This window comes from Aspergillus ambiguus (genome assembly GCF_047715705.1).
Source record: "Aspergillus ambiguus strain CBS 117.58 unplaced genomic scaffold BDV59scaffold_13, whole genome shotgun sequence".
Lineage (NCBI taxonomy): Eukaryota > Fungi > Ascomycota > Eurotiomycetes > Eurotiales > Aspergillaceae > Aspergillus > Aspergillus ambiguus.
This window is the reverse complement of record NW_027395526.1, coordinates 331,816-358,990: the sequence shown is the minus strand read 5'-3', so window position 1 is coordinate 358,990 and position 27,175 is coordinate 331,816. Positions and strand designations below refer to the sequence as shown.

The following is a 27,175-nucleotide window of genomic DNA, read 5'->3' as shown; positions in this document are numbered from 1 at the left end:
TGCAGCTACAAGGAATTAGCGTAGCCAGTTGACTCACTACGCCAGAGTAGTGGAGGATCGTCAAGATCGGTATTTAGCCCCATCCGATGATACCGTATGCACTTTATCGACGGTGTCATCTTGGGTCCAGATGCAGGTTGCCGATAAGGGCATTCTGTCAGTTGACAGAAATAATTATTAGCACCCATTCCGTCATAGGTATGCTTACGAGTCACCAAGAGTTTTGGACGAAACATCCTCCGGTCGGTTGTGTACGGATGAGTGCTAACATGAGACCCTGGTCGTCTCAATGAGATAGATACCTAACTGACTCATGTCAACTAGACATCCGAGTCTGCGTGCGTAATCGCAACAGGGGTTATAATCCCCATGCCATGTACTCCGTAGGGACGATCCCTATTGATCGGTAGCCTCCAAAGGCCCACGACTTCATGCCCGTGCAACTGTCACCACCATCTATGCCAGGGGGATGTTTCCAGAATCATGGGGGTTAGAAAACGATAGACCCGCTTATAAATCCCAAATGGATGCGTCTGACTAGATATAATGGATAGGATGATCGTCGAATATGACTCCGATCTATACCATACGGGTGGTTCGCCTTCACTTATCAATTGTATATAGCACATAGGCGCTGGTCTAGTGCTTGGGAGAGTCTTCCTCAATGTCTCCATGATAATTATTCATAGCTATGCAGTTTCCCAGTTAGGTAAACGGTATCTTTGGCCTTTGTTCTACCTGTCAGACCTGTGAGTGTCATTGTGGCGGCTGGATGTCAAATTATGCATCTACCCTTGTCTATTTCCTACACAAATTTGGGCTACAATGGGTATTCGCGGATATAATTCCGGCGTGTACTGCAGCTATGCATCAACGGGGCTGTTGCCATAGAATTGTACACTCTATGAAGTTCAATGGCATATGGAAGACGGCTATGCTTTTTGTGTCTTCTATCATTATGTATTTTCCAGAGGGATGTGACAGCGGGCTTACTCCCCCAATCCTACAGGTCCTTCGGGGTAATACGTGGCAGGACAGCGAATAAACAACCGAGCACCGTCGTCGATCTTCAAAAATGGCCATCATCTAGCGTGGTTGACTGAATGTGAATGCATCATCCCAAAACTCGTCGCGAACAAGGACTAGGTTGGCACAGTTCCGTTACTTGTCCAAGTGGGCGTCTATCTGAGAAGTGGTACACCATATGCTAATCCCTTTCATTGGTTGCTGTGCGGTGTATCGACACATTTCCCCTCCCTAAGTGAACATATATCCATAGCTACGGACTACGAATCAGAGAATCTACTAACAGGACGATCCATGTTTCCGGTCAGCTTGTCATGTGTCAGTTGTTCCCCACCCTCCTGGGTCTTCGTTCCTGGCGCTAAGGAAAAAGAAATACATCGCGACTTGCCACGTTTGGGCATGTTCGCGATAGGAAATGCGGGCTCTTCTCAGACCCCATGTTCGACCGACTTGAAGGTTCCGCAGTGGAGCGCAGCGGTTCCGCGGGAGAATCGAACGATGGACAAATAGGAAGGTGATTCAGGTACCGCGGGAAGGGGGAGGGTTGCGTTAGGCTAATCCTTCCAGACGCAGATACTTACTGCGTACGCTGTGAAAACTTAGGATGGCCACCGGAAGAGTCAGGGTGGCTCCGTTAGACGTGCAGTTCACATGATCGGCCTCCCAAATAGTTGGAGCCGCTAAAACGGTCCTAAAAAATAGCGGGGAAGGGGGCAATAGTACGCAAATTCCGAAAGGCAAAAAAGTCGGGGCGAAAAGTACAGCTCCAAAAACAAGGGTGGCCAAAAAGGACGGTCAGGGGGGGCGGTTGGAAGCAAGGCTAGTTAGTTAGTGACTTCACCGGGATCCACGATAGTTATCCGTCGCCGCGGCACCGGATCATGGATCCCGTTCGCATCTAGCGAAGGTCGCATTGGAACCCAGGAATCCTAGGCTTTGAGAGCGGGTGCTTTTTTGCCCCCCGGAGGATCTGGCAGACTCGGTCGAACTAAGTGTAGAGCTGAGAAACGGCGCTAGTCTGGAATGCTGGAAAACGGGCTCTCCTAGACAGAGGTCTCACGTCTCCCAATAACAATGGAAACCTTACTCGGCGTACTTTAGTTTGTTTCCCGATCCCGTTTTTCCCTTCCTTTCTTAGCGGATTAACTTTGCAGGACAGGGAAAGATTCGGGGATTGATTGGCGCATCATCATCCCGTACATGTCTCCCCCTTGAGAGGTGGAGCCAAATGAAGCGCCCCTTCGTCAGGGCGGCTTGATGGCACCACTTATTGCTGGATATTGAATGTAGGGGGGTTGACACCAACATTCTGACCGCCAGAGGCACGACGTGAACCATTCCTGAGGGTAAATTGGTACGGGAGTGCCTGGGAATTCCACCGGTCAACCGTGATCAGAGGTACCATGGGTCGTACTTTTTCGGTTCCGGGGAAGATCCCCGGCGCCGGGTTGAATGGTTTCGAACGAATAGAAAAACTGGAGTGCTTCACCCCCATCCTCTGGCAGTTTCACATCACACACAGTTGGATATGCTATTGGCCCGGGGAGCTCTGTCCGTTCCCGCGTACAAAGCCGTGGGTTCATTTTCATACCAAGGTACCTTACCAATGAATTGGCGGAGGACCATGTTCCACTATCACACGGGATGGATCGTTGCGACCGCGGAGGATTCTTTCACATCCGGCTTTTGTTGGGAGGAGGGGGGGGAAGAACTTTCGTCACAGTGGGGTCTGAGAAGAGCAGGGTTCGATCACTAAAGCCCGGTGGAGAGTCGGTGTACATCGCGAAAAGCAGCATTATCCTCCAGCACTTGGGAATGTTAACGGAACTGACCGTGATAGATCTTTGCGAACGGCAAAACCTTCAGGGATCTTGGTGTCGGGTCTTCTCGTCCGCCACATCCGCACTCGCATCCTTTTTCTTACGATTACTGACTGGTCATTATTAATTAATTATTTTCACAATGATCGGTTGTATGATGCTAGTTTGTCCCGTGTTCCGGTATTTCCGTGGTCGGGGATAATGCCAGTCCAGTTCTAGAATATTTCGACACAGCACATGAGGAAATACACCCACCGCAGCGACACCACGGCCATGATTGATCTCTTTGAAACGGACCCATGTCCTTCGTACATGATGTACTCCATACTCCGGAGTGGAGAGGAATTCGCATCTCACCCCACCGCCGCCAAATTAAACGACCTCGGCTTTCAGAGGCGGGAATAGACGGCCGAGATGGAACCCGCATGGAGCACTCGGCCCAAAGACTCCGTAGACGTTGTAAATGGAGCGGAATGCTTTGCGTATAGACACCAGAAGGATTTTGTTCTACCCCTCCGGCATGGAAGAGACCGCTTTTTCTCGGTTAGGCTACACGGCAAACATCACAATCGCAGCCCCGAACAACTTCCCACGATGGACCCGACAGAATGGCTCGCAAGCTGCGTGTACGGATCGATCGCTCGTAGAGGGACAATCTCCATCCAACGAGGAGCGAGTGGCTTGTCACTAGCAGGCCGATAAGGAGCTTATTAGACCTCAATTAAACTCCAGCCAGCCTGATACTTCATATCTCGCCTCGCAGACAGCCACTGGGCTGAGATATAATCTCCTGGGCCACTGATGGATGGTATTCGATTCCTAGGGGGGGCCCTGGATATATGCACAGGATACATTGTAATATCGGAGCCCGCAGTAAAAGGCAAAGTGCTGCTATCCACACCGCCGTTATCTGTACCATAGCTTGCATCCCCAGAGAAACATGAATTTCGGTGAGCATCAGGGCCAATTGACGAAGGCTGATAACCAGTCAATGCCTGATGAGGGATAGTAGCAAACATTGGAGCTCCTGGAGGCTGCAACAGTTACCCCGTCTCCAGGAAGACAACAAGCCGTGGATCTAACATGTAGCTTCAAGCAAGTCGTCGGAATAATTACATCAACGACAGCATGGAAGATCATCTTCGGCGTGGCTGTGTATCGGATCAGGCATTTTCTCCCGCTCACCGTATGTTCCAAAGTCTGCACTCTGCAAAGTAGACAAGGGGTATCCCATGGCTAGAGATTGTTACCAACCTGCTTCATGGACGACGGTTTCATTCCTGCCCAACCTAACAGCATCACTAACCTCCAGACGGCCTATGACGAAGGAAGCCAGGGGAATCGACCGAGCGCAAGGACCTCAAGAGGAATTTCCAATCCTGCCCTGCATTGGTATTATGTACCCAAGCAGATCCTGCAGACCCCTCCTTGCCCCTCCTCACCGCTTACTGTCGGGGTTTCTCAGGGCTCTGATTGCCCCCCGCTCAAACAAGACAGTTAGGACGGAGTACAGCTGCAGGACATCATCTCAACCTGCCAACAACACGCTGATTGACCCAAGGATGCTAGCCATTCCTAGCGCGTGCCAGATGTCTCATCCTCCGTTCCGTCCAATAATTCCCGATAATCCCTGATGCCAGCAGGGAGTTCTATCCTCACATGATCTGATATGCATACATGGCTACATCATTATTAGGCACATTATGATGACATCTCTGCTGTTCTCTATTCCCTCCGGACTGTCCGAATGGCTATCAGAACGGACACGATCATGATCACTTGAGCTGGAAACCCCGAGCCTCTATCCACCTCTGTCCCGTTCCCGTGTGGAATCGTTCGCTGAGCATTGCGCTGTCACCGCCAGATCATCACCGATTATTCGGCGCCATTTCCGGCTACCCCCAGTCGCCCCCGGATCGAAGAAATGTTGTCCACATCAACTACATGCATTCCATGCATTGGCGGAGAATTTGACCTGATCTGACCGCAGAAGCGATGGGGTAGCCATGTCGGAATCACCAAGGAGACACTGGCATTGGCTGCGGGGAGGTAGACAATGGTTTACCATCTTGTTTGTATTGGGATGAAGCCGAGTGCTATCGACACGGATGGTCGACGTGGATGTCCTTGATTGCTTGCCTCTGGTACGTATGATCGCCCGAAGAGCCGTGGTTAGGGTTGCATCTATCCGCGTGGGAGCCAAGGTTCATTCCCTGTCGTCTACATCTGTCCATCCACAACGGCCATACAGGATCTCTCTTCTTTGGCGTCAGTTATCGAGATACGTATTTGTTGCCATGAAGCTGTGACGTTGCAAATCCCCCGCTGTTGCTACCCTTCGCTTCTCACTAAGTGCGGCAAAGGGGCCTTCATTGGACCTTGGGCCATATCGCGCCCACTGTCCAAGTCATCATCGTGTCGGTCAGGAGATCACCTGCAGCTTCCCTTCTTCCATTGGGCTTCTTCCCCTTTCTTGACCTCCATTTTGACTCGCAGGGCGCACGGATCTGACCTGCACCGGCCAGGGACTAGGAGATCTTATGCAGCGTGGCAGTCTGGTTGATTGTCTGTTACGTATTGTCGTATTGTAGATCCGTGTCCCCCGTATGGGCCTGTATTTCAGAACAATTGGCGGGTTTCCAAATCCCATGAGTTCCAGTCTCCCGGTTTTCCCTTGCCGACCGCCTTAAGCTTCCTATCCTTAGTGGAACGGAGAACGAATGCATGCCCTGCATAACTGCATAACTAGGCGAATTTCTCATTTACCAATCTTTGGACAGGTGGATGGAGCTTAGCTTAACCTACTACAGTGTACTTCCAAATGAAGATGGAACATAAATATCGAAGCCTATACTCGTCGAGTAGTACTAGAGCATCAGGACGATGGATGGAGATCAAGAAGGCTGGAAAAAAAATTGTCGGGCAGCAAGCCGTTTGTACGACGCCCTGTGGAATTTACTCCTTTCCCCCAGCATTTAGTACGTATTGGGGCTCGAAATGACGTCAACTGGATTCTGATTGCTCTGGAAGATATGTGCGGTGTAGTGGTATTGAATCATTCCTCCTTTTGGATGATTCGAGGATTTTCGTCCTATATCTACGTTGCTACGTCGTTCACCAGATCGCGACATTCATGAATTTCCATCCAGACTGACAGAACCAAGAGAGGATAGAGTTCCGCCTGCAGCGCCAATCATGATGTATTTAATATTTGCTGCAACGCTGTTTGGCCTCCTCGCTTCACAGGCGTCGGATCCTTTCTTCAGTGATCTCGGGCTCTCAGGTACCGTATCATTACACTCCATTCCCAATCCACAATTTGAGGCGAGCTGTTGCAGAGAGGCATTTCCATTAAGAGCGCGACCAGATTATGGAGCGAAGGACGTCAAGGATGCCAGTAGAGTGGCCACCGCCGTCAGGACTGTTAGCCACCTACTCTGTAGATACTCGCCTCCAGAGCTCATCGTTACCAGTACAAGGCCCACTTTTGTACGATGACCTTGTTTTGTCTCCCCTTTTCTCCATTCTACTCTCTCTCTCTCGGTGCCTTCATCGCCTCTCTACGGCGTACTCGTGGTATTTGATCATCTTTTCTTTTTCAAGCTATCTATCTTGGGCCGACGTACCGAAATCTGGGGCCCTGCACTCTTCAGTGGCGTACACCGCATCTTAAGGTCCCGATAACCCCCTCAATACCGTTGTGTGCTGGCATCCCTGTCCTGTATGCGATAAACCATGGTGGTTTTTATTGTCATTTATTTTCAATGCATATGGTATCCTATGGCACTGCATGTTTCCCTGCCGTTCTGAATGATTGTTGGCTTCAGAGCAGAACCGATGTAATTTTCAGAAGTGATCCCCCTTTTTGCCCCTGTTCCGTAGAGACGTCATACGTTCGGATCTGTGGTGTGAGTATCCGGCCCAGTTTTCTAGAATTCCGGAGCAGTGGACCGGGTTCGTTAGCCCGGGAGGAAGATAAAAGAATAAATTCGACACGGACAAAAGGACGAAAAGGAGATGGGTTCGTACTTGTCTCCCGTCTCCCCTCCCAGGGTAATGATCATTTCTGGACGGCCGGGGGATGAGCAGGACACCGCGGAAAATGTGGGCCGGAGACTGTTAGATCTATCATCTCACTAAGTCACACTAAACCAGACTCCTGGAAAGCGGATCATCCTTGCCTTATGGACCAGTTAGCGCGCTTTTCGATACACACTTTTCGTTCTTCCCCGGAGACCAGGGCTCAAGACGATGGGTCTACCGGTCAATCTGCGGCGGTGGCTGCTCTGAAATCTTTTGGGGAATTGATTTTTTTTATTATCCCATAATGATGATTATTATTTTTATTATATTATTCATTTTGGTTGATTTTTATTTTTGTTTTCTTTTGGCCCCTCCCAGGCGCTATGAGATAGAGGGGATGGTCTGACATTAGCTGGTGATTGATTCATTCCCACCCTTGATCTGTATCTGATCTTCCCATTTGCCGTGTTGGGTTGATGGAAATGGCTCTCTCTCTGATACTCGCCGACGCTTCGAAGATCACGGACGATAAATTCGGGCAATGATGTTCTCCGTACAGAATCGAGGGCTCATGCCGACGTACCTAACTTACCGCCTCCTCCTACCGTATTGAATGCATACAGATGTTGGCGGGAGAGTGAGGCGGTCACATCTCCTTGTCCGGTAGTGGCGGGGGTTGAACGCCGTGGGATCGGAGAAAAGAAGCTACTAGTGCGTAGATAAATTCCTAAAATGATGTATGGATTTGGGGTTGAGCAATTTCTGTTTCTGGCGCTCTGCGATTGGCTCCACCCCCTTTCAGTTCCCTTCTTTCCTCTTTGAATTTTATTTTTATTTATCATCTTTATTTTTTAATTATTAGGCCGATTTCTTTTTCTTTTTCCTTCGTTCTCCCTTCCGTCAAGGTGGTACCTCACTTTCGGCCCTGGTTGGCCTGTCGTCCTGTACGATCCAGTCGGATGGCTCCGTTCCAAACCTCCTGCACCTGTTCCACCACTGCTGCTGAAATGATCATAGCCTAAAAATCCTCCCAGAAATCAAATAAGATTAAATCAAATAAAATATTATTTTCCTCCCCCTCGAATTATTATTATTTTTTTTTATTTCCTTTTCACTTTCCACTTGTGGATCCCGTGAATCCTTGACTGTTTGCTGTCGACTGCATCATGCATCCTTTTGTACAGCTGTAACCGAAATGGAACCCATCATTGTCATCTCAGATGCTGCACCGTTAATGTTTAGGTCTTTCGCCTGGTCACATACCTATCTGGGCTATCCACTTCAAATACTTCATTTAATTCCCCTTCCCGATCGGATTCTCCAGGGATTCCTACCTTATTTTTTTTATTTTCAAAAAATTCTTTTTTCTTTTTCCTTTTTCTTTTTCTCTTCCTTTTTTTTTTGACTTTAAATATAACTGATCTCTTGCTTCCATTCCAGCCCTTTCTCGTCTCATTTTCCCATCCACTACTGGTTCCCTCAACTATATCTACAACTCTCCCCTCAACCCCTTCATTGTTTCTCTCCTCTCACCAGTCTGCACCTGTACATCTGCTCGGAGGTTTCTTCATCCAACCTTGCGAGAGTATCACTGCTTCCTATCAGATTGTCGCAACCCAATTGAGCCAATTTACCCGCAGTCCCAGTCACCTCTTCGTCCATATACTCCCCGCCGGGCCGAACAACAAGAAGGGCTCCCTGTGATCAACACACGGAAGGGGGAAGAAATGCTCAAACTCCTTTAACAACGTTCCCTTCCTCAGTCCAACGATCTTATCGCTGCTACATTCCCTCCCTTCAGGGCCACCGGAGAATTTGCGACGAAAAAACGACACATTCCACTTGGGACCCACGTCCTCTTCATCTTGCAAGGACATCGCAAAAGCGAATTCCCGTCCGTTTGTTTTAATCCGGCCTAACGGCTCTTGAATCTGTGAAGGACGGCTTCTGCAGCAACACCGACAAGATGTTCAAACGTCCGTCCTGTTTACAAGCCCGCCGGCATGGTGACGCCCCCGGTGATTGGTCCGCCTTCCCTATCCGCCAGCTCTTTGTACTAGGTACGTCGCTCTTTTAATTTTCTTTTTTTCTTTTTTGGCGCCCAATTATTCATGCAAGAGATGCATGTCTTAAAGGGGACCGATTGCCTTTGCCATTGGGACTTGTGCCTTTGATTGTCTGGATGTCGCTTTCCGCGTTTCTTTGTTCTCTGTTGGCCCAACTTGGGTAAAGGGACCGTTTGAACGCCAGACGACTAACAGTCTGCCCAGCACTCTGCCGCATCTGCGAGCCAATTGCCTTCATGTCCATTTTCCCCTATGTCTATCACATGGTAGAATCGTTCCACGTGACAGACAATGACCGCAAAATTGCCCTCTACGCCGGCATGATCACTTCCTCGTTCACCTTCGCCGAGTTTTCCGCCGGCATGTTCTGGGGTCGCATGAGTGACAAGATTGGCCGGAAGCCCGTGCTCATCATGGGCCTGATCGGAACCGCCATTAGTATGATTGCCTTTGGGTTTGCCCCGAATCTGGCCAGTGCCATGGTGGCTCGGGCCCTGGGAGGTCTACTGAACGGGAACATTGGTGTGCTGCAGACCACGGTGGCGGAGATTGTGACCGTCAAGGAGCACCAGCCTCGGGCATACTCGATCATGCCATTTGTTTGGTGCCTGGGATCCATCATTGGGCCCGCGATGGGCGGTGCGTTGGCAAAGCCGTGCGACAACTATCCGTGGCTGTTCCAGCGCAACACGATTCTCGACCGCTTCCCGTTCCTGCTGCCCAACCTGGTTTGCGTTATTGTTTTGCTTGTTGGCATTGTCGTTGGATTTTTGTTCCTAGAGGAGACGCACCCCGAGAAGAAGTTCCGCCGTGACCCAGGGTTGGACATGGGGAATTGGCTGATCGCGCGGTGCACGGGATCCCGCGTTGAGCTTACCGACGAGAAGGACCTGAAGATCGACCTCAGCGCTCCGGAATACTTTGATTACGACGATGTTCCGCCCCCGGAGTACCGGAGCACCGAATCCTCCCCTCGTCTCTCCCCCGTCAAGGAGACCGACAACCTGGCGGTCGAAGACGACATTGAAGGCCAGATGAAGAACCAGAAGCCTCCCAAGGCGTTTACCCGACAGGTGGTCTTCAACATTATCGCCTACGGGATTCTCGCATAGTAAGTTTGCTCTACCGTAATGTTATTCGACTGGGGAGACTTGGTCCTGACAGAACTATAGCCACAGCGTCTCCTTCGACCAGCTGATGCCAGTGTTCCTGAGTACGCCCAAATCCAGCGACAGCATCACCCTTCCCTTCAAGTTTACCGGCGGCCTGGGTCTCCCCACGAAGACCATCGGCTTCATGCTTGCGGTTCAGGGTGTCTACTCCATGATCGCCCAGCTCTGGCTGTTTCCCTTCGTCGTCCGTCATTTCGGCACCCTGCGAACCTTCCGGTTCGTCCTCCTCGTCTGGCCGCCTCTCTATCTCGCCGTTCCGTACCTGATTCTGCTCCCCGAATTCCTCCAAACGACCGCGGTATACGTGGCGCTGATTAGCAAGATCACCTTCCACGTTATTGCCTTCCCGTCTACCGCCATTCTCCTGGCCAATGCAGCCCCCTCCTCGAAAGTTCTTGGCTCCATTAACGGTGCCGCCGCTTCCACCGCTAGTCTCAGCCGTGCCTTCGGCCCTACTGTCACTGGATTGCTTCATTCCAAGGGCCTCGAAAGCGGTTACTCCATCCTCGCCTGGTGGGCCTGCGGCCTGGTGTGCGTCATCGGAGCTATCGAGAGCTTCTGGATGGAGGAGAGTGAGACGCAAGACGACGCCGAGACCAAGTCCAACGCTAGCGACATGGATAGTGAACAGGACGTCCTGCGGGGCCCGTACACTGCCGGTAAGGAGGACGCTACTGCAGAAGAAGTGCGGAGGCTTCTCTCTTCCACCCGTACGAGCATGGACGACTCTGAAATCCCCAATGTCGATCTGACACGAGTCTTGGAGAAGTCTGGGCACGACTGACTTGTCCAGTCGACTTTACGTCATTTTTGGATGCTCTGCCCTGCATCCCGCATTTGTTTTCTTGCCATCTTTCTTTTATCTCTTATCTCTTTTTTTAATTCCGTCATGTCGCAAACACCATTGGTGTTGTCAGTTCGGTCACTTTTGAACCTTTCTCTTACCTTTCTCTTTTTGTTATTTGTCGTTTTCTGGTTATGGTTAGATCATGACTCAAGACTAGGTGATGGCGCGGTTTATAGACTGGATGCATCTTCAAAAGCATGGGGGAGGCTTGGACATCTGCCTTCTGTTTTTGGGTTTTCTTTCTTTCTTTTTTTCATCAGGCATTGTTGAGCACATCTGTTATGCATCTGGGAGGCTATTTGTCATTTCCATTATATCCAACCTCTTATTGAGAGCAGAATTGATTTTTCAGGAGATCAGAAACAGATGAGAATTCTGCTTTCCCTCCTTGCACTACATTCCTACCCATTCCGATCCTCTAGGTAGCAACTTGGGGAGAGCAGATGGTATCTGATCCGCTACTTCGTACCGTTGTTGTAGACTTGTAGACGCCCAGATGACAAAGCGGACTTGGCTTATCACGGACCAACCGCATGGCGCGCTGCCGCACCGCGTCACGTGTGGGGCCGGATACGGTATGGTTACGATGTATACCGTCCAACGTCCACTGCGCACCTCCAACTCATGTTCGCACATTGGCCTTTTTGCAGAGTGCGAATGCTTCCACCGCATGCGATTCTGTATGGAGACTCCCTTACCAACGCAGTTCTTCCTAAGTCTATTGTCTCTTCCGGGCCCCTCCCGGTGCGTATCGTCCAGAACCGTTACGAACCGGCTTACAATGGATGGATCCATGTACACTAAGCGGGACTAAGTCTCTAGGTGCCGGGGTTGCTCCAAGTGCCATCCAACTCGGACTCCACCAATTTGCCGTATCTAACTTCCCAATTTTTTCTGTTCTCAATCCTCTCCGACGTTCCTGGCGCTGGTTCACTCGTTCGTTCTCTGTCGCCGTTGTTAGTGCTGCAGTGGGGTGGTGGTTAAACTGCCTCCGTCATGCGCTGCGACCGTCTCTCCCCTCAACCAGATTCATTGCCTGTGACCATCATCTCGGAGACTAACAAAGTCCGCGGATCGGGATACGACTGAGGAGCCCGTTTCCCGTGAGCTGAGCTGTCAACGCGCGACCCTCCAACGCCTGGCGCATGGCTTAACATGCATGCTGATTCGTTTCTGGGTCTACGGTATACTACGACCTCCCCGCCTGCCTGCAGAACTCCGTTGTCGAGACATGGTTGCGCCTCTGCGCCGTTCCTCCTGCCCTTGCCGTCATGCTGAACCCTGCCTCCCCGATCTCACCAACCTCCCTAGGGAGGAAACGCCCCCATCCCCCGGCGGAGGCCTCATCGACCCAACCGGACGTTTCGGCCCCGTCCCAGCAACATGCGCCGGCCACCCTGCCTCCCGCTCCCCCCGCGTCGTCCGCCTCGAATCCCTCCTCCTTCCGCAATGTCTCCGCATGCAACCGTTGCCGTTTGCGCAAGAACCGCTGCGACCAGCGTCTCCCCCGCTGTCAGTCCTGCGAGAAAGCCGGCGTCCGCTGCGTCGGCTATGATCCCATCACCAAGCGCGAGATCCCCCGCAGCTATGTGTACTTCCTCGAGGCTCGTGTGACGTACCTGGAGAAGCTCCTGATGGACAACCAGGTCGCCTTCAAGGAAGCTGTCGCTTTCGATGAAGAAGAAGCCATCAAGGTTGAGGCCGGGGGTGATCCGGCCCAGCCCCAGACCGTGGCCTCCGATGGGTCAGGGGCCGCGGAGCCGTCGACAGCTGAAGGTTCCGACAAGTTGGTGCGGGTCAAGAAAGATAAAGAACCGGCCGTGGCAAAGACAGAGAAAACACCAGAGGGTGCCTCGGATTCTGAGAACAACCAGGGGAATGACAACGAAGACAACTGGCGGATACACAACCTCGTATCCAATATCGGGATGGTGTCGGTCCAGGGCACCTCGGATCCCCGATATCTGGGTTCCACGTCGGGGATCTCCTTCGCTCGTGTCGTCTTCGCTGCTGTGAAAAGCTCCGTCGGATCTAACGTCTCAGAACGCGGCCCGATGCGTCCGAACGAACGCCTCCCCCATAGTGCGACAGGGACGGCCGGAAGCGCCATGCGGGATTCCTTCTTCGGCCTCCAGACCAGATCGATGATGAAGTGCGCCACGTTTCCCGATCGCGAGCTGGCTGAGAAACTCGTCAACCTGTATTTCGAACACGCCAACCCTCAGATCCCTATCCTCCACCGAGCCGACTTCATGGAGCTGCTTGACCGGACATATGCCGAAGACGAGAAGAATCGTTCCCCCCGCAGCCTCTATACCCTCAACATCGTCTTCGCTATCGGCGCCGGCATTATTTTCGAGGAAAAGACGGATGAAGGTTCCGGTGAACGGGGCCGCTCCTCGTCGCCGGCCACGTCCAAAAAGCCGCGGCTATCGAGCCATCAGCACCAACCGGAAGAATACCATGCCTCTGCGATCATCCACCTGGAATCGTTCCTTGGGGCATCGTCGCCCGACGGATTTGGCGCATTGGAAGAATTGCAGGCCGTGCTTCTCCTCGCTAGTTTTGCCCTTCTGCGGCCTGTTGCGCCCGGACTCTGGTATATCGTCGGCGTGGCTATGCGGCTGGCGGTCGACTTGGGTCTCCATTACGAGGACAACGCTGGCATCGATTCGGCCGGAGACGAGGGACTAAATCCGCCGAAGAGTGACGATAAAGCCGCCCCTCGGATTGACACCCGCGAGCGTGGCCGTCGAGAATGGGTCCGCGATCTACGTCGCCGGCTTTGGTGGTGCGTCTACAGTTTCGACCGTCTCGTCAGCTGCTGCGTTGGTCGGCCTTTTGGCATTAGCGATCAGGCTATCAGTACTGAATTCCCGTCCTTGCTGGAGGACAGATACATCACCAAGTCCGGGATAGTGGCGCCGCCAGATGGAGCCCCCAGTTACAAACATGCTGCTCATCATTACTTCAAACTCCGCGTGCTGCAGTCCGAAATCCAAGACGTCCTTCAGCACCAGCAGGCGCGCTTTGCGCGACAGAGGGCCCCGTACGCTGCACGACGATTTATGCGGTCCGATGTCTCTTCGCCCTTCCTCCAAGGGTTCGATTCTTTCCGTTCTTGGAGAAAGGATGTGCACCGGCGGCTCGCAGAGTGGAAGCATAGTGCCCCGACACGGCGTGATACGGGGGTCCGTTTTCCGGTTGAGTTCCTGGAGCTGAATTACTGGCAGGCCGTGATTATGCTGTATCAGCAAAGCCTCACCGTACCTGCTGAACTGGCAGACGAAGTTACGCCGGCCGAAGATGTGTCCAGTCCTTCATTCTCGAATGTAGATGAGGCGGACGACGAAGATGACATCTACTTTAAAGTCGCGGAGGCCGGCCAGAAAGTGATTCGGATATATCGCCAGATGCATCGTGTGCGTTTGGTGAACTACACATACCTGGCCACGCATCATATCTTCATGGCAGGTATATCTTTCTTATATGCACTGTGGCATTCGCCCTGGGTGCGAAGTCGTCTGGTATGTTTTGTCTGTACAAGGTTTGTGTCTTGATACTGATGATGTCTTTAGACGCTCGACGAGGTTGATTTCACTGTACTAGCGGCAACGTCCGTCCTGGGTGATTTGATGCAAAAATGTCCCCCCGCCGAAGCATGTCGGGATGCTTTTGAAAGAATGAGCAAAGCAACCGTTCAGATGTGCCTATCGACGACTGGGTTCGGCTCTCAGGTCGATCTGTCTGCTGCACAGGCTAGCCTCGCCGCTGCGCATCCATTAACCGCGCCGTATACTGGTCGCCCTCGGCAATATGGCCGATATACGGCGGACCGACCGCGAGGACCTCATGGCGCGGTTCGGAGGTCGACGCAAAACCGACAGTCGCGGCCGTTACCGCGGTTCGATATGAACCTGGGGGACCTCTTCAATGACAACAGTAATGTTCTCGAACGACCGTCGGGTGCCGGCGCAAGGAAGCCTTCGCAATCTTTCCCGGGTCGGCCAGAGTTTGAGTCATCGTCCGCACGACCACCGGCCCAGAGGACGCCGTCGATGGAGTACTACGGGAATTTCGAAGGGCCTGTTTCGCCGCAGATGCAGCAGCAACAGCAGCAGCAGCAGCAGCAATATTATTACTCACAGTCCCCTCAACAAAGCGGGTCATCACCGAACAGCGCTGCTAATCCCAATCAGCATCAGTTCCAAACATCCGAGCAGGAACAGCCCTCTACGGGGCTTAGCCTCGACTTTTTGGATTTTGACGCTTCCGGGACGGATGGCGCGATGGGGTTGGGATCCGACGAGAATGCCGAGTATAACCTGCAGGCGATGCCTTCGTTGGGGCATGGCGTCGGCCACAGCGTGGGGATCGACCTTGGGTTTGGAATGGCGGTGGATTTCCAGCACGACTGGAGCGAGAACGCTAATTATGATATTCTGGAAGGCTACTTCTTCGGAGGATCGGGATCGGGGTCGGGATCAGGTCCCGGTCCTGGTCCTGGCCCTGGTCCTAGCTCTGGTCCCTCTGGCGATTAACTGGAGTTTTGTCTTTTGTTTCCTTCGTTCTACCTGATCGTCCTCTTTTTGTCTGTTCTTGTCTTTTTGTTTCCAGCCCTCTGTCTATCCCGGTCTTCAGGTCACAAGGAGTGGGCGAAATGATCTCACGCAGCAACTGTGTTTCTTTCTTGACTTGATTTCTTGGTTGATATTATACCTACCTCTGGGGATGTTAATTTGTGTATATTGCGAGACATATATAGGCGAAAGAAAAGATTCTGACCATTCGACGAGTCCAGCCAGGAATGAAGCAATTGGGCACAAACGGGCGACTGTGAGTTGTCCAGTGGGCCACGGCGTCAGACGAAGTTTATCGTCTTATGTAGTCGAACTCTTCGCATCGTACATAGCTATACCCTGTCTTTCCTCTCTTCTGTCTCCCTTCTGTCCTTCCCCTCGCCGGACTCGAGTGATTCGGAGCACTTAGTAGTTCTTGCGATCTTCGATCCACGCTGCGCTTGGACCATCCGCAACAACCGGACCTGCAGCTCTGATCGAGGGCCCCTTTCTTGATCTTCTTTATTTGTTCTGGGATTTTCCTCCTGCTTGCATCGTCGCCCACCTTGTCGCATTGGGGGCTCCCAGTCGGGTGATTGTGTGTTGTTGGTCCGAGTCCCTCCAGGGCAGATCATGTTCGTTTCCCGCCACGAACCGCTTGGAAAAACTTCATCCTTCTCCGACGGGCTGTAGAGCCTGGATTATTTGCAATAAACATCGCTGCCTGCAGAGACAACCCTCCCAGTGCAGGGGATTCCTCGTGGACCCGGAGGTAGACATTGCCCGTTCGACCGTCGTTGTTTTGAAGTTTCTGCTTACGGGTTAGACCGAGGAGGAACCGTTCGTTGCTGCGATTTTCCTTCCGCCTCCAACTCTTTGCGATCGAGCGACTTCACCTCCACCACCACCACCACTACTTCTTCCATCCAGCTTCCTCCCTTCGTCCGCCGTTCGGGTCTCGTCATCTCGCCCTCGTCGCTCGTTTCCAGACCGACTCGACTGGTGTCTCTCCAATACCTCCCCAGTTGTGCCTCCCCGCGCCAGGTCATGTGCACAACGACCGCTGGGAACCGCTCAACTTCTGGTGAACCACGTTCGCGTCGTGTTATCCGGCTGCCCTCGTCGATTCACACTCATTCAGAATGGTCAAGGCAGACGTCCGGAGGGACTACTACGCGGACCTGGGGCTGACGCCCAGCGCGGAGACGGAGGACATCAAGAAGCAGTTCAGGAAACTAGGTAGGCTGTCTGCTGAACTTACTGTCTCGTGGGGCCGCATGCAGGCTGACCAAGGTGCTTGATTCCCAGCCTTGAAGTATCACCCCGATCGAAACCCCGGCAAAGAAACCGACTTCATCGCCAAGTTCCAAGCCATCCAAGCAGCACATGAGATCCTCGGCGACCCCCAGCAACGCCTCAAGTACGATACCGACCGCCTGCGCGCCGGATACGGGAAGCTCTACGGACCAGGGAAATCGACTACCCCGCGAAAGACCGCCGCGAACAACTTCGCCTCCACGGCCTCCACCAGGCCGCAGTCCGCCGCGAAACAATCCTTCTCCGGCCGACCCCAGTCTTACCATCAGGGCCCGTCGTCTGGCGCGAAACGCTACTCGAGCTACGCTCGCGCGGCGCCCAAACAACCCTGGGAGAAGGGCCAGGATGAGGGACAGACGCGCGCGGACGCCTACCGCGGGTTCCAAGACATGAAGAACGGCTGGTCGCGGTTCGATCCGCGCACCGGGGGCGCGGCGGAGTTTGGCAACGCGGGCCCGCGCATGCCCAAGTCGGCCTACGAGTACTTCGCGTCGCAGTCCCGTCCCTCCAGCAAGCCCGCGACCCCGGAGTCGTCTTCCTCGGCGCGCCCGCAGTCGGCGTCCGCCTCCGCCTCCAAGAAGAAGCAGGGATTCGCCCCGCGTGCTGCTGCCGGTGGCGATGAACCCATGGCCCCCAAGTCCTCTTCCTACACGAGTGCGCACCGCAGCGAACGGCCCCAGTCCGCGCACTTCTTTGGCGCCGCGCCCTCCCCCACCGCTAGGAAGGCCGCCGCCGGGTTCCAGAACCGAGCCGCGCACTCTACCACGCCTGACGTCGAACGCAGCGGGTCCAAGTACGCCGGCACTGGCGGCGAGAAGACGTTCTTTTCGAGTGAGTGGCTGGGACGCTCGTCCGTGCCGCGTGATTCGGCCGGTAGCCCGCAGCCGCGTTCGCGGACGAACCCCTCCAGCCCGACGTCAGACGAACGCAGGAGACACCAGAGTGCGAGTCCTAAGTTGCGGAAGGATAGGAGTAGCCGGAATTACACGTCGACTAGCTCCAGTGACTTGGATGACTCGGATGACGCTCCTCCAGCGGCTCGCAAGCCCAAGGCTGTGCCGAGGAGTAGACTTCACGCTCACAAGAAGTTCTCGGACTTTCGTGCCAACCAAGATGAGGGTGTTAGAAATGGTGAGGATCAGGCAGCGCTTCAACAGGAATGAGTACTAACGGTGGTTATGTAGGACATGACTCGGACGGTACAGCTTCCTCCGGAAGGGTGTTTGGTACGGAAGCTTTTGGAAAGTATGATGCCCCTGTTGCTCGTGTAGCTTATGGCTTTACTGACGACGGATCCGTTTACAGTGGCGCATTCAAAAGCAGCAGCCATGATAACCTGCGCAAGCCGTTCTCAGTGGAGGATTGGAATAACCTTGCATTCTTTGCATCCAAACCGACCGAGCAGAGTCAGCCCCCAGCGGGACTCAATGCTGGGAAAGCTTCGAACCGAAACACACCTACGTCGGCTCCCCAATCCTCGAACGCATCAACTCACGAATTCTCCGCGGAAGCAGCACCTCAACAGAACCCCACCCCGTTCGCAGGCGCAAAGTTCGATGCAGGTGACTGGGATGATGACTGGGCCGCAAAATTCCGCGATATGCTGCGCGCCATGCCGATGGACGATGGCTCCCAACAGTCCCCCGCAACGAATGCCCAGCGTCCGCGAAGTCCCCGGAAGCCTGCCCGGCCAGCTACCAAATTACGCCCCGCGCCGCAGCCCGCGAGCGTATCGACTGAAGCAGAGGAAGCCAGATCGACGGTGGGCGGTAGCAACACCCCCAGTTCGACTCGAGCCGGGGACGACGGGGAAGCGATGGACTTGGATGATGATGTTCCGGCGCCTCCAGCGGGCAATACCGGCTCTACGAAACCGGCCTCCGATTCCGGGAAGGAGAGCGAGCGACCCCAATCCCGCCCTACGTCAAGTGGCCGTGGGAAGGACGACAGCGCCAAACGCACGAGCAAACTGTTCGACATGAAGAACCTTGGGAATACAGCACCGTTTACATACACTGCTAATGGCGGCATTGATGACCTCCAGGACATCCACGCGAGTCTCCCGTTCGAGTCCCGGGCCAAGGTACCTCGAACCACGATGCGGGATATCCGGCCGCGGGAGCTGATCTGCCCAAATCCCCCCAAACGACCTGAACCCCCGAAACTGATCCCCGTCAGTGTGGGATCTTCCCAGCTCGGCCTCCCGCGGGCAGCTTGGGACCGATACGTTGCGGAGATGAACAGCTACATGCGCGAGTGGAACGCGTTCAACGCACGCATCCTGCGGCACTTCAACGCACGGCAGGAGGCGATCGAGACCGGCATGGCGCCCAACTGGGTCGGCTCCGTCGGGGACTCGGCCCGTCTGCGGGTCAATGGAGGTGACGATAATGAGGACGGCGGGAAGGGAGGCAGCGGGGATGAGAGTGATGATACTATGGTCGCCGGGAGTGCCAAGGGGGGCTACAGCGCATACCTGCGGGGACTGGACGAAGACGTCAAGGTGCAGAAGCACTGGGATGTTGCTCGCGAGCTGCATCGGGAATGTATCCTGAAGCTGGGCAAGATGCGAGAGTGGATTCTGAACGGCGGCCGGCTGATATGAGAGCTCTGATCTATTTATTGCATGGGGGCGGCGTTGGTTACAGGAATGGACGGGCGCGCAGTTAGAGGGATTCCATCATCTGCAATTTTAAGGCGTATTGTTGACGACAATCTACCTTATGCCTCACTTGTATAGTTACACCGATGGGAGGATAAATCCGTGACTGCTCCAGCCCTAGCCCGCAGCCCTAAGCCCTACGGTGATACCGGCGGGCACCTGAGGCCGCCACCTGCCTGATACGGCGACACTGCCCCGCCGAGGGGGAAAAAAGACGGAACAATACAATACGCGCCGCTAATAGGCGCACGGGGCGTCGAAACCGGAGGCGTACGATACGTTGACTCACCCGCCACGGCGCTTAAACTTTATATAAAATCGGCCGCCGCGGCTTCCCCTCCTTTTCTTCTTTCGGCTTTTTGGTCTTTGACAGTCGCGAACTCGCTGCTGCTCCATATACACTTCTGGTCCAGGTTGGTCTCGCTTGTTACCTGCCAGTCCTCCGTCAATTGCTTCTCTCTGCCTCGCAGTCCGTGGGAGACTCCTGTTGGAACTCGTCTCGCCGATATCCTGTGCATCCGTATCTCGGTCTCTCGCTCTGTTGCGCCAATTGATCCCGTTTGGCAGATAATCCGTCTCACTGCGATCATTTTCAGACCGTCTGTTCGTCCGCGCAGCCATCATGGGTGTCACCATCGTTCTCGGTAGCCAGTGGGGTGATGAAGGTGCGAAATGACTTCATGTCCGGGTCCTCCGGTGACAACTGCATACTGACCGCAATTGTTCACCCACAGGAAAGGGCAAGATCACGGATATGCTGTCGCAGCAGGCTACGCTTTGCTGCCGTGCCGCTGGCGGCCACAGTGAGTCCGCCTTCATTGTCTCTGGGTCCGCACCGCCCCGGCTAATCCTGGTCTAGATGCCGGCCATACCATCGTCCATGGCTCGAATACTTATGACTTTCACATCCTCCCCTCCGGACTGGTCTCCCCGTCATGCGTGAACCTGATCGGTGCGGGCACGGTCGTCCACGTCCCCAGCTTCTTCAAGGAATTGGCTGCTCTCGAGGAGAAGGGCCTCCAGGGCGCCAGCAAGCGCGTCTTCATCGCGGACCGTGCCCACGTCTGTCTCGACCTTCACTCCGTCGTGGACGGCCTGGAAGAAGCCCGTCTCGGCGGTCGCAAGGTCGGCACCACCGGCAAGGGTATCGGCCCGTGCTACAGCGACAAGGCTGCCCGGCGGGGTATCCGGGTCGGCGAGATCCTGGACGAGGCGCTCTTCGAGCGCAAGCTGCGCAACCTGGAGAGCGGGTACCGCGCGCGCTTCGGCGACCTGGAGTACAACGTCGAGGATGAGATCGCCCGCTTCAAGGAGTACCGCAAGATCCTCGGGCCGCACATCGTCGACCAGCTCGCCTTCCTCCAGAACTACAAGGACTCGCCCAACACCCTCGTCGAGGGCGCCAACGCCCTGATGCTCGACCTCGACCATGGCACCTACCCCTACGTGACCTCCTCGTCCACCGGCCTGGGCGGCGCCGTGCAGGCCCTCTCCCTCAACCCCACCAGCATCTCGTCCGTCATCGGCGTCGTCAAGGCCTACACCACCCGCGTCGGCTCCGGCCCCTTCCCCAGCGAGCAGCTCAACGAGTCCGGCGACAAGCTGCAGAGCGTCGGCCGCGAATTTGGCGTCACCACCGGCCGTCGTCGCCGCTGCGGCTGGTTCGACCTCGTCCTGTGCCGCTACTCCCAGGCCATCAACCACTACACCGCCCTGAACCTGACCAAGCTGGACGTCTTGGACGATTTCGATGAGATCAAGGTCGGCGTCGCCTACGTGCTCCCGGACGGCACCCGCACCGAGAACACCATCCCCGCCGACGCCGACGTGCTGGACAAGGTCCAGGTCGAGTACGCCACCCTGCCCGGTTGGAAGTCCAACACCATGGGCGTCAAGAAGTACGAGGACCTCCCGGAGAACGCGCGCGCTTACATCGAGTACATCGAGCGCGGACTGGGCGGGGTTCCGGTGAAATGGATCGGTACCGGTCCCGCTAGAGATGACATGATCTGTCGCGAGTAAGGTCGTGCCGTTGGTGAAGATAGACGGCGATAAAAGTCCGACAGGTGGGTTTCTTCCTTGTCCCATAAGGGTGGGCCATTGAAATCTGGTCCATCCTCTTTCTGTATGTTTGCTATGCGCTATTGCAATTATATCGACGATTTGATGATGTTTGGTCATGGTAGATGGATGCAGATGAATAGAACATATTTTTTTCACGTGTGATGCTCTTTGATATTCTTATTAGTTGCGAATTAGTCTCGATGGGTGTATTATATTGGGTTAGGTCAATACAGTGACATATCTGGTCAGCCGAGCAGCTTCAGTCGATGTGCTTGATCATTGGTTGGAATAACATCTATACAAGGTCACCGTCAGTCCTTCGGAGGCCGATTCGTATGGATATCCTGTAGGATTTCCCCAGCACCACCGTTCAGCAGTATCTGGGCGAGCTCTTCCCCAAGCGCAGTTGCTTCGTCGACCGTCTGCACCCTCGCAATAACTGTGTTCTCAACACTCCGGGTGCTGTCTAGACTAACAACGATAGCATCCATCCTCAATTCCTCTGCCGCCCACTTCGTCTCGACCCCAATCGGCACACTGCATCCGCCTTCCAGGGCCTTCAGGAGAGCCCGCTCCGCAAGACAAGCCAGAGTGGATTTCACATCAGCCAAAGGACCCAGCACCTCTTGCATTTTCCGGTCCCCCTTGCGGATCTCGAGACCCAGGGCCCCCTGGCCGACGGCGTGAAGGATGCCCCCGTCCCGCGAGCCCAGGTACTGGTCAATGCGATGCTGGAGGCCGAGCCGCTCCAGCCCCGCAGCAGACATGACCATACCGGCATACTCGCTGGCCGGATCGTCGACCTTGGCCAGACGAGTCTCGACATTGCCGCGGAGATTGGCAAACCGGAGGTGCGGGTAGAGCCGCCGGATCTGCGCCGAGCGCCGCACGGATGAGGTCCCGACCACTGCGCCCTCGGGGAGGCTCTCCAGGCTCGTATGCGGCCGGCCGGCTTTGATGATCAGCGCGTCGCGCGGGTCGTCGCGAGCCGGGATGACTGCGAGCTCGCATGACGCCGGCAGGCTGGTCGGCACATCTGGTTCCGTTTCGTCAGTGGGGGGCCACTCCACGGGTGCGGGCTGGTTCACTACCTTTCAGACAGTGCACGATCACGTCGAGTTCGCCGGCGACGAGCTTCTCTTCTAGATCGCTTGTCCAGAGGCTTTTGGCGCCGAAGTTGTACAGCGCTGTCTGCTTGTCGCGGTCGCCGAGCGTGCGGATGGCGCATATCTCGTAGGCCTGCTCGGGGGCGGTCTTTTGCAGGCGATCCCGGATGCCCTCGGCCTGGATGATGGCCAGGTTGGACCGTCGGGTGCCGATGCGTATGGGCGGTGCGGTCATGTTGGATGGCGATGGGGGTGGAGGTGTTGCGGATGTGGGTTGTTGTGGGAGGATGTGTACGGTGTCTTAGATGTCAACCCACATTTGGCGCTAAACGGCGTAGTATCGAATGACTCGATCGATACCGCGATGGGTAGGTAGTACGTCTCTAATATCTCCTATATACGCGTAGGTCAGGATGTAGTGTATGGCTGCAATATTGTTCTTCAAGACCTATTCGATTGGCTACACATGATTGATCCTGGAGTGATACCATATTCTAGCATACAACGTAACCTACCTCATGCACCATAACGTCTATTGCCATAGTATCAACCGCTGACAGGACACTCATCAATGCTGTAGCTGGAGATGGTACTCTATAGCGTCAACTGTACCTATCCGTTGCAGGGAGCCTAAATTATATGTCATATCTTGCACCAGGAGCCCAATGGCGTATCTTTGTGGTAGCCATTTACTACGGAGTTCTAGAGCTAGTGTTTGCGTGATGCCAAATATTAGGGTAAGAGTAAATAAATCGATGATTCTTATCGACGAGAGCTGCCATATGATGAATCAGTGACATAAATGAGAATTACTTTCTGTTCCAAGCATCTTCTTGCTGCCGATTTCTAATGCCCTCTTGATTCATCTCGTTTCTCATTCCCTTTCTACTTCTGCTTTCATCTTCCCTACCCCTTCAACAAGATACAGCACTTTCCTTGGTGAAAATCTCAAACGGAGCGTCCGTGCCCGTCAAGGGGAGAGACAGGAAGGGGCAAAAAGAACACAGGAAAAGGAAAGAGGTGGAGAAGAGACCGAGAAAGGGAGACCTAGAGGAGAAGAAAGAAAAGCCGCGTGGTGCTGCAGGAGCCATCCCCAGTCGCCGCCCTGTCGTCATTAAATCAAGAGCCGTTTCTGGCTGGTTGGACTAGAAGACAAAAGAGAAGGCGTTGGTCTTCTACCGGTAAAATAGCAGCCTTTAGGTCTATTCGCAGTGGGTCTATCTATTACCTTCCACTGCTTCTAGATCTGCTGCACTCCATAGGTATCCCATAACTGACTACCATACTATCTAGTCCTAATTGACCCTTAGCAGTAGACTCATCAATATACGGATAATTGAATAGTATACTGAAAATGCGTGTCGATTGGTGTCAAGCAACACCACAGTCATTCACCATAGAATGCTGTGACCTGATACCAAAGCGATCAAAGCAATCATAAGGGATATCTAGTAGGTACAGGTAGTAAATACATTTATCGGTCAGTGATTTCAAAATAGGCAGCTTTCTTTTGGTATTGGTGAATGAGGAATATCTTTGGCATAGAAGGAGCAAAATGTGATTATCAAATCATATAACAGTACTTATCACATCAAGTCATATTCGTCACATCAAATACACGTGAGATCCAATTGGTTATTTCCATGCTCAGGGTTGTTTGTTAGTGTGGACTTACTATTCCATAAGTGTTAATCAAGACCCGACTGTGGATGGGAGTGCGTTTTGCTCAAAAGTACAATGATTCAAGATGGGCAGGACACCGATGCAGCCTTACGGCACTCAGGCTCGGCTTTTCATTTTCTTAATCAAGAGTGGGGGAAAATCTCCCGTATGCCTAGGGTAGGTCTTTAATTCACTAAATAGAATAGGAGTACTGACCAAGATGCCCCCTATGCCGTTAGACTACTATCTTATGCCAATGACAATTGGTTGAATACATGACACTCACCGCGAGTCTGCTTGAAGGACGCCCCGGATTCCGGAGAAGGACCCATAAAGCGGATAATTCGTGTGGGGATGGGGTGCGGTGTGGAGGCGGAATGCGAGTACCTCTAATGGAAGGATCAGCTAGTGGAACTTTCGGTGGCAGTGCTATGCCCGGCCTCACTGAAGCTTCGTATTACTTAGTGACCTCGGTGCGATCCCGCTATTTCAAGAGGAATGATGGTATAGTTATCATAGGAGGTCTTGGCTCCTCCCTCTGACCCAAAGTTATTCTCTCTTTTATACTTGCCTGATTTATGCGTCTGGATATTGCAAACCGACCAGAGACATGCGGCTTATACAGACTTTCTCTATTCAGCAAATTGAATTTCTACCAGATGATATCCCAAGATATGCAATACTTTCGCATACGTGGGCGGAAGGCGAAGTACTTCTTAGTGATATCGAAAAAGGTACCGCTCAGGACAAAGCCGGATGGGAAAAGGTGTCAAGGGCATGCAAACAGGCCTCAAGCAACGGCTACGAGTATATCTGGATTGACACATGCTGCATCGACAAATCTAGCAGCGCTGAACTCTCGGAGGCGATAAACTCGATGTACGTGTGGTACCAGAACGCAGCTATCTGTTACACATATCTCTCTGATGTTCTAAACTGCGACCAGCTGGACAACATCAGCGGCCCGAGCAGCGATTTCTCGAAGTCCCGATGGTTTACTCGCGGCTTTACTCTGCAAGAGCTGCTTGCCCCTAAAGAAATCATATTCTTCTCCCGTGGCTGGGTAGAGATCGGCAGAAAGAGTACACACTGCACGGCCCTTTCCAGTATCACTGGAATCGGGGAGCGGTTTCTCAAAAAGACAAGCCCGTTAGAAGCAGCAAGTGTGGCGCAGCGTATGTCGTGGGCTGCAGAGAGGAGCACCAGACGCCCGGAAGATATGGCATACTGCTTGATGGGCATCTTCTCAGTAAACATGGCCATGCTGTACGGCGAGGGAAAGGAGAGGGCTTTTATCCGTTTACAAGAGGAGATCATGAAGCAGACGGACGACCAATCGATCTTTGCTTGGACTGATCCGGGTTGCCCCCCAAATTCCCTTCACGGGCTACTGGCGACCTCACCCAAACAATTCGCTGGCTGCGGAAATATCATCTGCTATCGGAATTTCATGCCACGGCAACCCTTCCTGATGACAAACCGCGGCCTGCGCATCGAACTGTCACTTACCGAGCTGGGGTCGGATATATGCCTTGCTAGCCTGTACTGCCCTGTCCCACCTGTTTACAGGGTCTCCAGTTATCTAGGCATCTATCTGAAGCGGCTGTCCTCGTGGGATGACCGCTATGCGCGGATAAACGCTCATACTCTTAAGGAGGTATGTCAGTCAGGCAAGATGGAAACCGTCTACGTCCCTCAGGGACGTGCCGAATTAGAAGAGCAACGCCTCATCCCGCACTATATCTATCATATCAGGCAGTTTCCATCTCCCTACGACCTCGTGAACATTGCCAGTGCTACTCTGGTCAGAAATATCTCATCGGTCAATATGCCAGGCGGAGTTAGGTCGACACAGTCGCCTACGGGTCAATCCGGTCATCCAGTCGTTTTCTGCGAGCCCAATGAAGCAGCAAATAACATTGCCACGTGCTACGTAGTACTGGAACCCAAGCCTAACCCTGTCTTCGCGAATCCTGGCCTAGTAGTTATGCTGGGAGTTACCGTCAGCAGAATGCCTTGCTTCGACGTGGCTGAAGTGACAGAAGTCGGCTCTTTTCGAACTGCGCGGCATCTGGAGAGCTCCAGTTTCGAAGATCTCAGTCGAAGGTTTCTAAAAAGGTTTAATCCGAAGGCTTTCGGGACGACCATATCGTTCAAACAGCAGTGGGTAACGGTTACTGGAAAACCCCAAGCAGAGAGTGAATTTGGCAAAGATAGGTACTACATCATCGATATTGCGGCGGCTCCCTGTTATCCAGCAATGAAAGGAAAAGAAGGACGCTTCAAAACGCGCTTGCCATTCGGAAAGAGTTGAATGTCAATGAATGGCAATCCGCAATCTTCAGTATCAAAATCAATAACCAATGGCTGCCCGTTTCATTCACTAAGTAGGTATTGCGCCCAGTGACCTCTGCAATGGTAGCAGGTACAGAGCTATGTCTTCGAAGCTAATCAGGCGGCCAAACGCACAGCGCCGCACTTGATAGACAGGCCGACGAATAGTACGGGTCTGTCCATTCGGGGTCGAGATGCTGCATTGAGTTCGGATTCACATGCAGGCCCGACTGGTATTCTATCGATCACCAACATGGCTTCTCTAACCTAGGACTAGCGGGCCAAGGGCTCATTACAATCCAAAAAGATCTGCTCCAGCTCAAGAGGCTCAACAGGGGTATATACTCTTCCAGTTTATGGGACCGTAACTCCCCCATGCCAACAATATAAGGATACCGGAGACCAGAATCGTAGATAGACCAGCAGAATGCAAGTTATTAAGGTGGGATTAGTAGCCAAAGTTGCCTGTCGCTGATTTTGACGCTGCTGCGTGCAAGCCGCCTGTTTCCTAGTAGAT

The 27,175-nt window shown here is 53.5% G+C and overlaps 7 protein-coding genes across 7 annotated transcripts; 6 read left to right on the top strand and 1 right to left on the bottom strand.

The window, feature by feature from the left end:
• The first annotated feature begins 8,704 nt into the window (after window positions 1-8,704).
• BDV59DRAFT_23819 (MFS transporter) lies at window positions 8,705-11,003 on the top strand. Its single transcript, XM_073696026.1, has 3 exons — window positions 8,705-8,929; window positions 9,140-10,046; window positions 10,108-11,003. The coding sequence occupies exons 1-3, from the start codon at window positions 8,836-8,838 to the stop codon at window positions 10,889-10,891; spliced, it is 1,785 nt and encodes a 594-aa protein (XP_073548547.1). The 5' UTR covers window positions 8,705-8,835; the 3' UTR covers window positions 10,892-11,003.
• A 1,326-nt stretch (window positions 11,004-12,329) lies between these two features.
• BDV59DRAFT_177137 (fungal specific transcription factor domain-containing protein) lies at window positions 12,330-15,136 on the top strand. The gene has a single exon (XM_073689569.1). It carries the CDS (start codon window positions 12,589-12,591, stop codon window positions 14,512-14,514), a length of 1,926 nt encoding a protein of 641 aa, XP_073548546.1. The 5' UTR covers window positions 12,330-12,588; the 3' UTR covers window positions 14,515-15,136.
• On the top strand, window positions 14,994-15,739 carry BDV59DRAFT_177134 (uncharacterized protein). Its single transcript, XM_073689568.1, has one exon. The coding sequence runs from the start codon at window positions 15,013-15,015 to the stop codon at window positions 15,493-15,495; it is 483 nt and encodes a 160-aa protein (XP_073548545.1). The 5' UTR covers window positions 14,994-15,012; the 3' UTR covers window positions 15,496-15,739.
• A 690-nt stretch (window positions 15,740-16,429) lies between these two features.
• On the top strand, window positions 16,430-20,162 carry BDV59DRAFT_23892 (DnaJ domain protein). Its single transcript, XM_073696028.1, has 4 exons — window positions 16,430-16,752; window positions 16,822-17,961; window positions 18,015-18,075; window positions 18,136-20,162. Exons 1-4 carry the CDS (start codon window positions 16,656-16,658, stop codon window positions 19,433-19,435), a joined length of 2,598 nt encoding a protein of 865 aa, XP_073548544.1. The 5' UTR covers window positions 16,430-16,655; the 3' UTR covers window positions 19,436-20,162.
• On the top strand, window positions 19,532-21,810 carry adB (adenylosuccinate synthase ADE12). The gene is made up of 4 exons (XM_073689567.1): window positions 19,532-20,157; window positions 20,227-20,295; window positions 20,352-21,732; window positions 21,788-21,810. Exons 1-3 carry the CDS (start codon window positions 20,115-20,117, stop codon window positions 21,512-21,514), a joined length of 1,275 nt encoding a protein of 424 aa, XP_073548543.1. The 5' UTR covers window positions 19,532-20,114; the 3' UTR covers window positions 21,515-21,732; window positions 21,788-21,810.
• On the bottom strand, window positions 21,771-22,929 carry BDV59DRAFT_23859 (porphobilinogen deaminase, dipyromethane cofactor binding domain-containing protein). The gene is made up of 2 exons (XM_073696027.1): window positions 22,648-22,929; window positions 21,771-22,592 (listed from the first exon to the last, which is right to left on the bottom strand). Exons 1-2 carry the CDS (start codon window positions 22,895-22,897, stop codon window positions 21,868-21,870), a joined length of 975 nt encoding a protein of 324 aa, XP_073548542.1. The 5' UTR covers window positions 22,898-22,929; the 3' UTR covers window positions 21,771-21,867.
• Window positions 22,930-24,934: 2,005 nt separating this feature from the next.
• BDV59DRAFT_192918 (heterokaryon incompatibility protein-domain-containing protein) lies at window positions 24,935-26,638 on the top strand (the record flags this gene model as incomplete). Its single annotated transcript, XM_073692126.1, has 2 exons — window positions 24,935-26,250; window positions 26,335-26,638. The coding sequence occupies 2 exons, from the start codon at window positions 24,935-24,937 to the stop codon at window positions 26,636-26,638; spliced, it is 1,620 nt and encodes a 539-aa protein (XP_073548541.1).
• Window positions 26,639-27,175: the final 537 nt, after the last annotated feature.